This window comes from Scyliorhinus canicula, chromosome 2 (genome assembly GCF_902713615.1).
Source record: "Scyliorhinus canicula chromosome 2, sScyCan1.1, whole genome shotgun sequence".
NCBI lineage: Eukaryota > Metazoa > Chordata > Chondrichthyes > Carcharhiniformes > Scyliorhinidae > Scyliorhinus > Scyliorhinus canicula.
Genome location: NC_052147.1, coordinates 35,636,144 through 35,648,581, shown reverse-complemented (window position 1 = coordinate 35,648,581; position 12,438 = coordinate 35,636,144). Strand labels below are relative to the sequence as shown.

At 46.8% G+C, this 12,438-nt stretch overlaps 1 protein-coding gene across 8 annotated transcripts in view; it reads right to left on the bottom strand.

The window, feature by feature from the left end:
• LOC119952316 (echinoderm microtubule-associated protein-like 5) overlaps positions 1-12,438 on the bottom strand; it is a 298,867-nt gene that overhangs the window by 46,230 nt on the left and 240,199 nt on the right. For 5 of the 8 annotated variants that reach the window (XM_038775979.1, XM_038775973.1, XM_038776000.1 and 2 more), the window contains 2 exons: positions 5,671-5,679; positions 819-897 (listed from right to left, as the gene is read on the bottom strand). In XM_038775979.1, coding sequence (XP_038631907.1) covers positions 819-897; positions 5,671-5,679 — 88 coding nt within the window. The remainder of the gene's footprint in view (positions 1-818; positions 898-5,670; positions 5,680-12,438) is intronic. The other 3 variants (XM_038776006.1, XM_038776026.1, XM_038776035.1) reach the window with 1 other exon arrangement.

The window sequence follows — 12,438 nt, the reverse complement described above, 5'->3', positions numbered from 1 at the left end:
CCCCAAAGCCCGCGCAAACACGGTGATGCATAACCAGCAGGAATGTATTCTCTGATCCACAACAACTTCTGTTTTTTTATGTTAAATGGCTAAATAATTAAAACAAGTTGCATAAACTGGACCTGTACTTCCTTGCATTTGGAAAGAGGTTGGGTTATGCAATCTAACATGAGTGTTTAAAATGTTAGAGGACTAATCGGTTTCCTCTGGTGGTGGATCCAAAAGAAAAGGACATAATCTTAAAAAAATTACAGCTAGGCCATTTCGGACTGAAATCAGGGAACAATGTTTCCACACATAGAGTTGTGGAAATCTGGAATTAGCTCCCTTGCATGTCCAAACAAGCTTATTATTATTTTCTCCCATTAAGCAGCTGCGCTTGGGGTTGTCACGTTGGTACTCACTGCCTTGGTCACTCTTACATTACTGCTTCTTTGGTGTGCACACTGTTCCATGGAAGAAGAAGATCTCTCTGCCTTACTTCATGAAGTAGTATCTTTTCTTTTGCAGAATTTTAAGACTCTCCAACCTCCCTTAGAGCACACGGATATTCTCTAATTGCAAGCATTGTCCTGCCAATTTTGGCTATGGTGTCCTTCAGAAGTTACCGCAGGCTTTTAATTCCTGAAGTAGCATCCTAGCCGCACTTCCTCCCTGCAACCACCACCACCCCAAGTGGCTTGTTCCATTCAGCCATGTTCATAATAATGGGAACGTCTTAAACACCTTCTCCAAAGTTCTCCTCAGAGTTTCAGTGAACTGAGAAATCTAGGTTAAGCATTCATAATTATTTTCAAAGTCATTCTTCAACCATTTACCTCAATTGGTTTCTTTTTCTTCCCAACATTATTTGTTTGTAGTTTCTCAGGCTGAGGCAGTGCCCTACTAACAGGTGGTCTGAAACAAAGAACTGTGAATAAGAAAAGCCCGTCTGTCACCCATTCCATTAAAGTACTTATTTGTACAGCAAAAACTCAAAGCACTTACACTTTTCCTCAGCTGGAGATGCTTGAAGAAGTGACAAAAAGGTATTGCAACAAAATGTATTGTGTGAAAAATAACTAGTTTCAGTAAAGTATTTCTCGATGTATTGATGACGTACTCCTTCATAGGGAGTTGCAGTCATCCAAAAGGAGAAACCCTAAAAACATGGAGTAGGATCTACCGGTCGCATTGGGCCCGAAACAGCGCGGCTCAACTCATCCGGTAAATGCCGGGAGTCACCACTTCCGAAATCTAACACGATCTCGTGCACCGTCGCAATGTGAATCCCACCTATTGTGCGTAGGTTCACTTTCTGGAAAATCTGCATATTAGAATGAGACAATTAGTCTCACTCTAATATGGGTTCCTGAGATGTATCCAAGGCGTGGGATCTAACTCTTTTGCCTTGGAGAATTCTGGCGAGCGCCGTACAGGACCAGTCTCCACAAATGGGGCTGAGACAGAACGGCACTCGTGGGGGTCTCCCAGGGGATTGGAGGCTCTGAGGTGCATACCCTCTGAGCAGGGTAGTATCCTGGCATTGCCACCTTGGTGCCAGCCTGGCACTGCCCAGGTTGAACAGGCACTGCCAGGATGCCAAGCTGGTGGTGCCAAGCTGCTATTTTGTGTGCGGAAGTGATCAGGTCAGGGTGTGCTGGGGGGCCCCAGAGATCCCCTTGAAGTGAGTTGGACTTGGGTAGGGGGTGGGGTGGGGTGGGTGTTCGGGGGTCACATCACATGCTTAAGAGACCAGGAAGCCATGTAAAAATAGAGGAGGAGCGGAAACGGGGCTAAGTGCGGCCCTGTAGGGGCATTCCTCACTGAGGCCCCCGATGCACCCGGGTGTTACTTTACGGGCGTTTCTCGGTGCTCCGAGCGCCAGGAAACACCCGGCTAATCTTGCGCTATGGGACTCTGTCTCCATTCAGGTAGATCGAGCCCAATCTACCTACAGAACTTCTTCCTCAAATGACATAGACAAATTGAGTTTAAGATAAAATGGCAAAGTGTTTTTTTAAATATAAAATCGAATCATATTGGCCAAAATCTTCGTTCATGGCTTTAATTTTCTGGTGTCACTGAGTGTTAATGGAGTTTTGGGTGGAGCACCAAATTTTCCGTTCTCACTCGCAACAGGTCCCACCATGGACGAGACCGGAGAATCCTCCTCATTGCCTTTTCCTGCTCCAAAGTGAATGTATATCAGAAACTTGACTTTCTAATTTGAGGTGTTACCCATTCAAAAGAACTCAACAGTGCATGGACCTGGACAAAATTACATTGTGAAATTTGTAATGGGTTCTGCAAAGAAAGAAATTTTGAGTCTGGTCTTACCATATTTCAAAGCCAAATAACTTGAATGTGATACAGCAAAGGATTGAAATAATAATTTTGATTGTAGAAATCACTGCAAAAACCCTTCTCCTTTTCTGAGGCTAAGTGCCGGCGTGAACGGAGAATCTGTGGGAGTTTCACGACAGGAAAATCGGTACGAGCCACTCACCGTTTCGGGTACCAGTGAGAGGCTAGCACCGGTGCCGCGTAAACACCCGCGAATCGCGGCGAAGACGGCAAGAGAATGGCTGGCTCCCTGCCCATGCTTGCACAGGGCCGACGACCTGCATCGGTCGCGCCGTAAAATATAGCCGACCGTGCGTGACCCCACAGCCCATGACCTGGTCACCCCCCCCACCAGCCGGCACACCGGGATCCCGACAGCTGGGACCACACGTGGCCCATGCCGTCGGGAACTCGGCCCATCAGGGGCAGAGCATCGCGGGTGGACTGGCCGCTGCCCCGAACGGCATTGAAATGGCGTGCAGTACGCATCACGATAATGCCGGTTTGGAGGGGGCGGAACATAGTGGACCGGCGTCAAACAACCACCGGTCCCAATTCAGGCGTCGGAATCCATTCTCCGCCCGATCGCCAATCACAATTTCATCGTCAGGCTGCGGAGAATCCAGCCCCTAGTCTGTAATGCTATTTTTTTCAGTTTGCGTGACTGTCAGTGGATCAATCTAAAGATTGACTGTTGTTAACCCAAACCGCAGAACTGCAGAATCGACATATTCAACCAGATGCTCTTTTAAGCTGTTGCAATGCAAATCTACACTTGTAAAAACGTTTCTGACAGTTTAGTTTTATCAAAGTATGTGCTTTGCAGATGATACTTCAAGCAATGTCATGCTTATAATGTTAATTAAATTAACTTCTGCAAACACCAAGAAATATATGCTCCCAACTTCATTGAAAAAATGGTTGCTATCTTAGCCAAAGCATTCAATGTTATTACTGATGTGGAAAATTACAGGGGGAAAAAAAAAGTTACTTAGGCAATCGTATCATCTGAGTGTAAAACATACTTGAATGTGTGATTTCTCCCACTGCGATGACAGAATGCCTTTTGTAAAACATGCTGAACATTGCTGTGCAGTTACCAAATGAACCTTACCACAAAACTTTTCTTTTGGATTACAACTGTATAGTTTCAATACTAAGAAGCAAGGTAATGCCAAAAGTGTAATTATTCTGAATTTGGGTTTCACGCTGATCTACATCAAGTGCTAGAAATATTGTTACAAAATGTGAGGTTTTACAATATTACTAATTTAAGGTAAAATGGAGGAATTAAGTGATCATGTGACCTGTTCTGAATTTTACTGACAAGATGCCTTGGTGGTTTGGTTGTTAAAGGTTAAATGGGGACCAAGGATGTTTTTACTAGAAAGAAGGTGCACCTGCAAACAATAACCCAAGAAGCTGTGTTGACAGTGGATGGATTGTCACCAAGATCCAGGAAGGTATTAGCAATGTCAGGTTTTGGAAATGTTACTGTTATAGCCTACTTGATTACTATTGGCTGGGGACTATTGCCAATCCCACAATCCTTAGTGAGTATAAGCTCCCACAATGTAGAGAGTGGAGAAATCATTAGCAGAGTCACCTGCATAAATAGAGCTGGCCAGTGCGGAACCAGCTAAAGAGGAGAGAGCAGTGGAGGAGTACTGCTGTAGTAGTATAATATGTAAGTGTAAATAAAGTTATTTCTTTTGAATCTACAAACTCATGCTGGATTATTTGTGGCCCTCACAAAAGTTACCCTTTAAACTCTCTATTTAATTCCAAGATAGGATGAAGTTTGTTGGCAGGAGGTCCAGAAGACAGCCAGTTAGAATTTTCAGCCTGGATACAAAGCCCATACAATTCATATTTCCATGGAAATGGGCTTTGAGAGGGGGAAGGGTCCAGAGCAAAAGAGTGAAACAGAGAGAAAATGTTCATTTCTGTGGGTTATAGTAGAAGTTTTCCACACAAAGGAAGTAATGTTTAAGAGTCATTTATTACAGAAAAGATCTTCAATATAAAATCTTGATATGTTATTCTTTCATTTATTATCTGGAAGTTAACATTTGTTTTAAAACTTATTAGCGCCTACAAGGCTCGTAACACTACTTCCTTTAGTACAATCCCAAACTCAAAAATCCTTTATGCATCTTACTACTCTTTTCTACTTCAATGTTAATTCCCATTCTCCTAGCCATTTTAGTTTAAACTCTCCCGAAACATGTTAGTGAACCTTGAAGTTGGTTCCCAGTCTTGCTGAGATGCAACCCACTCCTTTTGAATAAATGCCCAACTCTGCCCCAGAACTGGTCCCAATGTTCCAAGAATCCAAAGCCCTCCTTATTGCTCCATGCCACAAGCCATGCCTTGATCCTCCCTATCTTACTATTTCTACTCCACAGGCCTGCTTCTTAACTTGCTCCTGATAATGACTGTTGGACCTCAATATCTGCCCTCAGCATGTCATTGATACCAATTTGCACCATGACTTCTGGCTCAGTTCTTTCCCCATACATACTATTCTTCACCATCCCCATGATACCCTTTAACCAGGCACCATAGAGATAAAACAGCATGTGGGACTCTCAATGGTGATAACTGAAAATCTGTACTCAAATTGAAGAGTTAAAAGTACATATGCAGCAATGTTTTCCACAAGGTTTCTAGTTAAATGTCATGGTCATATGTTCAAGTAATGGTGTAGCAATGGAATGGTACTTAAATTATAATTTGTAATGTTAGTCTAGCACAGAATTTTACTATATTAAATTGAATATCAGACAATATTTAATTTACTTCCAAACCATATTGGTCTGGACTGGAGTTCGGATTAAACTGGTGTGACCTTGAAATGGGAAGCCTAACATTTAAATTGGTGCCAATCCAGCCATAAGATGATCAAAAATTAGTTGTGAAACATGCAGACATTTGTATTAGATATGCCAGGATTATGAGGGCGACACAGTGGTGCAGTGGTTAGCACTGCTGCCTCATGGAGCTGAGGACCCCGGTTCGATCCCAGCCACCGGACACTGTCCTTGCAGAGTTTGCACATTCTCCCTGTCTCTGTGTGGGTCTCACCCCCACAACCCAAAACAAAGATGTGCAGGCTAAAATTGCCCCTTAATTGGAAAAAATAACTGGATACTCTAAATTTATTTAAAAAAGGTATGACTGGATTATATAAAAATAGTAATACTTTTACATTGTTCCCATGTTCAGTTGTGGCAGAATGCATTTGTATTCATCATTTATAAAATTCACTTGTGCCGTTTGAAAGTGGATCTTCATAAATACACAATGCACAAAACATAATTAGTTTTTGGAAAATATAATTACCTTGACCCCCTTGACAGCAGCAATCAAAACAAGAGTAACAGTTATAGTAAGTTGCGTGTTTATATACAACATTGGATACATCTTGTTGCCAGAGAACATGGAGATAATACATTGTATTTATTAATATGGAAAAATTGTAAACTGCATATTCTCATTACACTGTAAATATTAATCAAGCTGTAGACAAGTATATGTGTCATATTTGTTTAAAATAATGAGGTATTCATCTTCTGAACAGCTGATTTTCTTACACAATTTGCATTTACATAGTGCCTTTAACATGAGAAGCGATGCAAAGAGAACAGCCAGCAACCATTTTAGGAGCTTGACTGAAAATGGGGAGGGAACCAGCGAGGTATTGGTGAGGATTTCAGAGATGTTTGGAAGTTCTACCACTAACGGGAAAATGGGGAACGGGGAGACAACTGGTGGATGGTCTCAGTCTTTGAGAAGATAAATTCAATGGTTTTGAAGGCAATGGTGAAATATATATATTTGAGGAGGTCATCAGTCTTGGAGAAAATAGAATTGTGGATAGCTGTCACCTTCCATATATCTCATTAATATAACATGCCTGCCTTTCATGGAATATAACCGGATTCCAACTGTGAGAAACTTTGTTTAAATCATAGAGCAGATTTGGCAACACCAGAAAACTTGCACATTCAAGAGTTTAGCTTTTGTCATTGCTCAACAGTCATGAGTAATTTTAAAATAACTCTGATTATAAAATCACATTTATAGTCATCACAATGGAAAAAAGAGCTGCTAGTCTGTTCAAGTGGGCTGAGAACTAACCTACGACCACAATAAAATTGTGATATGCATTGTATTTGCCTCCAAAAGCAAGACTAATGAACTACGTTGCAAAATGTGTTTGGTAACTACAGAAGTTAAAAACAGTTGCAGCAAAGGTGGCAGCTATCTCTCAGCCACAATCAAATAATGAAGGCCACAGCAAATGTAAATTCTTTGGTCCTCAGTAAAGCTGCTACATTAAGATTAGTGGTGGAATTTTCCCCAGAATAGCAACATGTCAGGTTGACAGAACCAGCGAGTTTCTCCTCAAACAACCAGCCCAGTTTCTCTCCAGATCTTTGAATGCTTGGTCAAGAAAAGGTGGTGGGGTAGGTGTTGGAGGGCACCATCACACAAGAGTGGCGGGGCCTCAGAGCCAGCATGCCCGGCCCTACAGAAAAGGGTGCCCCAATCTAAAAGTGGAAATAAAGGCACCACCCCACCAGCATCAGTTTCTGTGCCCCATACCCCCCACACCTATTGCCAGCATCCCCAAATAGTGGGAACACCCCTCAATGGGATTCCAGGGGGGCCCTCCCTGGCAGTGCCAACCCGGCAGTCCAAACCTGGAAGTGCTGGGAGGCTGTCCCAGGGCACTGCCCTGCCATATCCCTGTCACCTGGTGCTACACTGGCCTACGCGCCCCTGGTATGGTCATCTTGACTGCTGGGGAGCAGTAGTGATTCCTGTTGGCACCCCCGGCATTATGCCATTTAGGAATATTTTCATTCAAATCGATGGTGTAATAACCCTCACGAGACTCACAGGGCCACCTCAATTGATCTCCCCATGGGAGTTGTGGAAAACCAGCTCCCCTGTTAGTATGCGGAGGCCCACCTAGCTGGGGCTTGTAAATCCGCCTTATAAAAGCTGACCCGGAATGATTGGTCGTCCAGGTTGGGACCTTTGGACTGTAAGCCACGTTGTGGCCTTTGCTTTGTGTTGGTTTATTAAATACCGCTTAACCTACCTTCTTGGGCCTCCTGAACGTTTATGCTGGCGACGAGGAAAATGGCAGCTGTGATTCTGGATGTCCAGACCTCAGCCCGGGAGCAAGGATATTGGGTGTCTGAAAATGCCGCTTTTCAGAGGCTAGTGACTGTTGAAATGAAAATCGCTTATTGTCACGAGTAGGCTTCAATGAAGTTACTGTGAAAAGCACCTAGTCGCCACATTCCGGCGCCTGTCCGGGGAGGCTGGTACGGGAATCGAACCGTGCTGCTGGCCTGCTTGGTCTGCTTTCAAAGCCAGCGATTTAGCCTTGTGAGCTAAACTAGCCCCTTGAGCTAAACCAGCCTGTTGCCACAGGCGTAGAAGACTGAGCCCAGTATGCTGAACGGATGCAGTATTTCTTCTAGGCAAATTGTATTGTTGGAGATGACTGACAGAAAGTAATACTCCTGACTGTCTGTGGGGCCACAATGTTCAGTGCAATCAAGAGTCTCACCTACCCAGTGGTCTCGGGCTTGAGGACCTTTGACGAGCTCGTGGAACGTGTCACAAATCATTACAATCCTAAGCCGTCGGTAATTATGCAGAGGTACCAGTTCAATAAGCCGGACGAACCTCAGCGGAATCGGTTACGGAATTTCTGACATGCCTTCGCAAGTTAGCAGAACATTGTGAATTCCTCCCCGAGATGTTAAGAGATCGTTTGGTGTGTGGCATTAACACTACGGCGACTTGGAGGAAGTTGTTAGCAGAGCCGGCCTTGGGCCTGAAAAGGACTATATAGCTGTCACTCTCCCACGAGAATTCAGGAAAGGGGGCCCAGGAGCTCCAGGGTTCCATGGATTATGGCTTGCGCAGCATTGGCCAGTCCCCGTTATGAAGGGCGACCCCCCCCCCCCCCCCCCCCCCCCCCCCGCAACGACAGCGCTCATGTAACCCAGTCACCACTGAAACAGGGTCATGGGCAGACCAGATGGCTAAGGGACACCACGCCCGTGGAGGATGATGAGTACTCACAAAAGTGCTGCACTTGCGGTCACAGGAACCATGGCAGTCGAGCCTACTAAAATCGAAAGCGAACGTGCCGCTTTGGCCCGGTAACACAAGCACTCCTAGCCAGGACTTTGCACATTACCCCATCTAAGGAAGTAGACCTAATGCAGTTAAATTACATCACAGCCTCAATTAGAATACGGCTTCAAGTCAACAATCACCCCTTGGACATGGAAATCGACAAGTGGGCTACTGTCTCTATTATCGGACAACAAACTTTCTGTAGGCTCCGCTTGGGAATTCTGCACCTTGGCTTGAGGGATACCAAGGTCGAGCTGATAACATACACGGGAGAACCACTGACCATCACCAGTATCACCAGTTACCCACGGACAACCTTCAGTTATGCTATCGCTAGTAGTGGTCTAAGGACCCGGCCCAGCCTCCTAGGCCGAGATTGGTTACAAAGATTCTGTCGGACTGGCAACAGATTTTCTACATGGGTACTGGTAGTCTGTATGAAGTCCTCAGAAGATATCCTGAGGTTTTCCAGGGCTGGTAAAAATAAAGGGGACCAAAACAAAAATTTATGTTGACCCGGAGGCTCCTCCAAATATTTCAGGGACTGGCCAGTCCCATACGCCCTGTTTACGAAAATGGATGAAGAATTGAGCTAACTAGAGAGCTTGGGCATCATATGCCTTGTCCAGTTCACGGAGTGGCCAGTGCCAGTGGTCCCGATGCTGAAGCCGGACAAGTCTGTCTGCCTGTGTGGTGATTATAAGATGACAGTAAACGGAGCCTCTCGCTTGGACCAGTACCTCATGTCATCCGTAGTAGATTTTTCTTCAAAGCTGGTCACTCATTCATGAAGCTTGACATGAGCCATGCACACCTCCAGATGGAGTTAGTCACGGCACCACGACAATATGTCACCATCAACACGCACAGAGGGTGTAGGTGTACACGCGGCTTCCATTCGGTGTCGCCAGCATGTGTGATTTTGCAGCGGGTAATGGAAACATCCTCAAAAAGGCTCCCCAGGGTGTCTGTTTACGTGGGTGACTTGCTCATTGCAGGAGCCAGTGAGAAGGAACACCTGAGTAAGCTGAAAGAGATCCTCTGACAGTTCTCCAGCGTGAGTGTCCGCCTGAAGAGGGCAAGTGCATTTTTCAGGTGAAAGAGATCACATACCTTGGATACCGTGTTGATAAGGATGGATTCCACCTGGTGGAGGAAAAGGTCCAGGCTATCAAGAGAGCCCTGACACCCGAGAATGCAATGGAGCTGAGGTCTTTTTTAGGCTTGTCAATTATTAAGGGAAGTTAAACCCGAACCTGGGGTGAAATTCTCCGACCCCCAGCAGGGTCGGAGAATCGCCTGGGGCTGCCGAAAATCCCACCCCCGCCATGTCCAGAATTCTCCTACCCGCAAAAAGTCAGTGTGCCGCCAATCCCGCCGCCCGCCTCGGAGAATGGCGGGGGCCGGAGGGAGGCTACGGGTTTCTGTGCTGCCGTCATTCTCTGGCCAGGATGGGCTGAAGTCCCGCCGCTGAGAGGCTAATCCCGCCGCCGTGGTTTGAACCACCTCTGTGCCGGCGGGATCGGCGGCGCGAGCGGGCCCCTGGGGTCCTGGGGGGGGGGGTGTGCGGGGCGATCGGACCCCGGGGGGGTGCCCCCACGGTGGCCAGGCCCGCGATCGGGGCCCACCGATTGGCGGGCCAGTGCCGTGGGGGCACTCTTTTTCTTCCGCCGCCGCCACAGCCTCCACCATGGCGGAGGCTGAAGAGAATCCCCCAGCGCGCATGTGCCGGTGGTGACGTCAGCGGCAGCTGACACACCGGCGCATGCGCGAACCGGCGAAGGCCTTTCGGCCAGCCCCGGCACCGGGCGTCAAAGGCCGTTGTTGCCGGTTTTGGCGCCAGTCGGTGTGGTGCCAACCACTCCGGCGCGGGCCTAGCCCCCTCAATGTGAGGGCTTGGCACCTTTGGGGAGGCCCGACGCCGGAATGGTTGGCGCCACTCTGCTACCCCGGGACCCCCCGCCTTGCCGGGTAGGGGAGAATTTCACCCCTTGTTTGTCCCCTTGTTCGTCCCCTTGCACACGCTCTAAAAGAACTAGAAATGGGCCTAGCAAGTGCCTCAGGTGGAAGCATTCATCAGAGTGAAACATCAATTGTCATCATCCAAACTGACACACTACGATCCATCGAAGCCATTTATCGTCACACGTTACGCCTCTCCATATGGTATTGGGTCAGTTTTGTCCCACCGGTGGGACGATGAGACGGAATGGCCGATTGATTACAACACATAAAAGACCCTGGCAGATGCAGAGCACCGCTATGCAAATTGAGAAGGAAGGACTGTCTGAGATATTCGTAGTAAAGAAATTCCACCAGTACGCTTATGGGCGTCATTTCACGGTGATCACGGGTCACAAGCCCTTAATTGACCTTTTTAAGGAACACAAGATGATACCATCAATAGCTTCAGCCAGAATCCAACGATGGGCGCTGCTGGTGGTGGCATAACAGTGTACCGTTGAACATTGTCCAGGAGCTCAATTCGTGCAGTCTGCACGTTCTTCCCGTGTCTGCATGGGTTTCCTCTGGGTGCTCCTCTGGAGTCGTAAAGTAATGTTCTTTGCCCTTGAAAGTTATCCGTACAACACCCCAGCATGTGTGATTTACCCCACTGCCTGTGGAGCAGTTTATGGATTTTATCAAGGGGGGGTTTCGGCATCATCAGAAAGAGATACAAGAAGACTGGTCCAAAGCGATTGAGGGAGAAGTAGCCCCTCTTTGCAGGACTTTGGAGCAGGTGGAGAACAAAAGACCCTGCTCCCATGCCCACATGTCTCTTCTTTACCTGCTGCAATGTTCCAGTGAAGCGCAACGCAAACTGGAGGAACATCATCTCATCTTCCGGTTAGGCACACTACAGCCTTCCGGCCTGAACATCGAATTCAACAACTTCAGATGATCAGCCCCACCTCGGCCCATTTGTTTTCATTTCATTTTAACTGTCTTTTACCATTTCTTTAATATACATTTAATTAACCCCACCCAATCTTATCCACCTTTCCAGCACCTTTCTCCTCTTTGCTTCGCCCTTCCCCTCCCCCACATCTACAGTTCATCCTCTGATGTTACTTTCCCTGCTGTTTGACCTTTCACATCTTTTGTCCTCTCTGGGGACTGCCATTAACACTCTTTCCCCTTGGTATCTGTGGCCATTAGTACCCAGTTTCCCTGGGTTTCTGTGGCTATGACTTATCTTTCATTCTCACTCCACAGTATAAATATTTCTCACTTTCTCTGTCTATTAGCTTTGACAAAGAGTCATCGGACTCGAAACGTTAGCTCTTTTCTCTCCTTACCGATGCTGCCAGACTTGCTGAGATTTTCCAGCATTTTCCCTTTCACCCCAAACTGGACCTTGCTCTGAAGGTGCAACGCCTTGGCCTTGTTAAAATCCGCCTGCTGTCTGGCCAGGGAAGCCCCAATATCCTGGTAAATCCAGATCCAATTTCCCTCCCAGCTACATTCTCATGTTGACTTCCCCCACCTCAGAATCCTCTCCTTAAACTTATGAGTCCGGACGATCAACGCCCACAGCGGCTCCCCAGCTCTCGGCCTCTGTTGAAGTAGCACAATCCACCTCCGGGGCCTTATTGAACACCTCCTCCTTGACCAGCTTCGCAAACATCCTCGATACTTAGTCCATGGCAGCTGTTCCCTCCAATCCTTCCAGCAGTCCTACAATTCTCCTAGTTATCCTCAACACCTTACAGGCCTCTCCCAGCATCACCACCTCCGCCTCCAACGACACAATCAGATCACTGTGATCAGACATCACCCTTTTCACCTCTTGGATCGTCGCACCTTGCGCCACTAGACCTTTCTCCACCTGCTCCAAAGTCCCGCAAAGAGGGGCTACTTCTCCCTCAATCGCTTTGGACCAGTCTTCTTGTATCTCTTTCTGATGATGACAAAACCCTCCTTGATAAAATCCATAAACTGCTC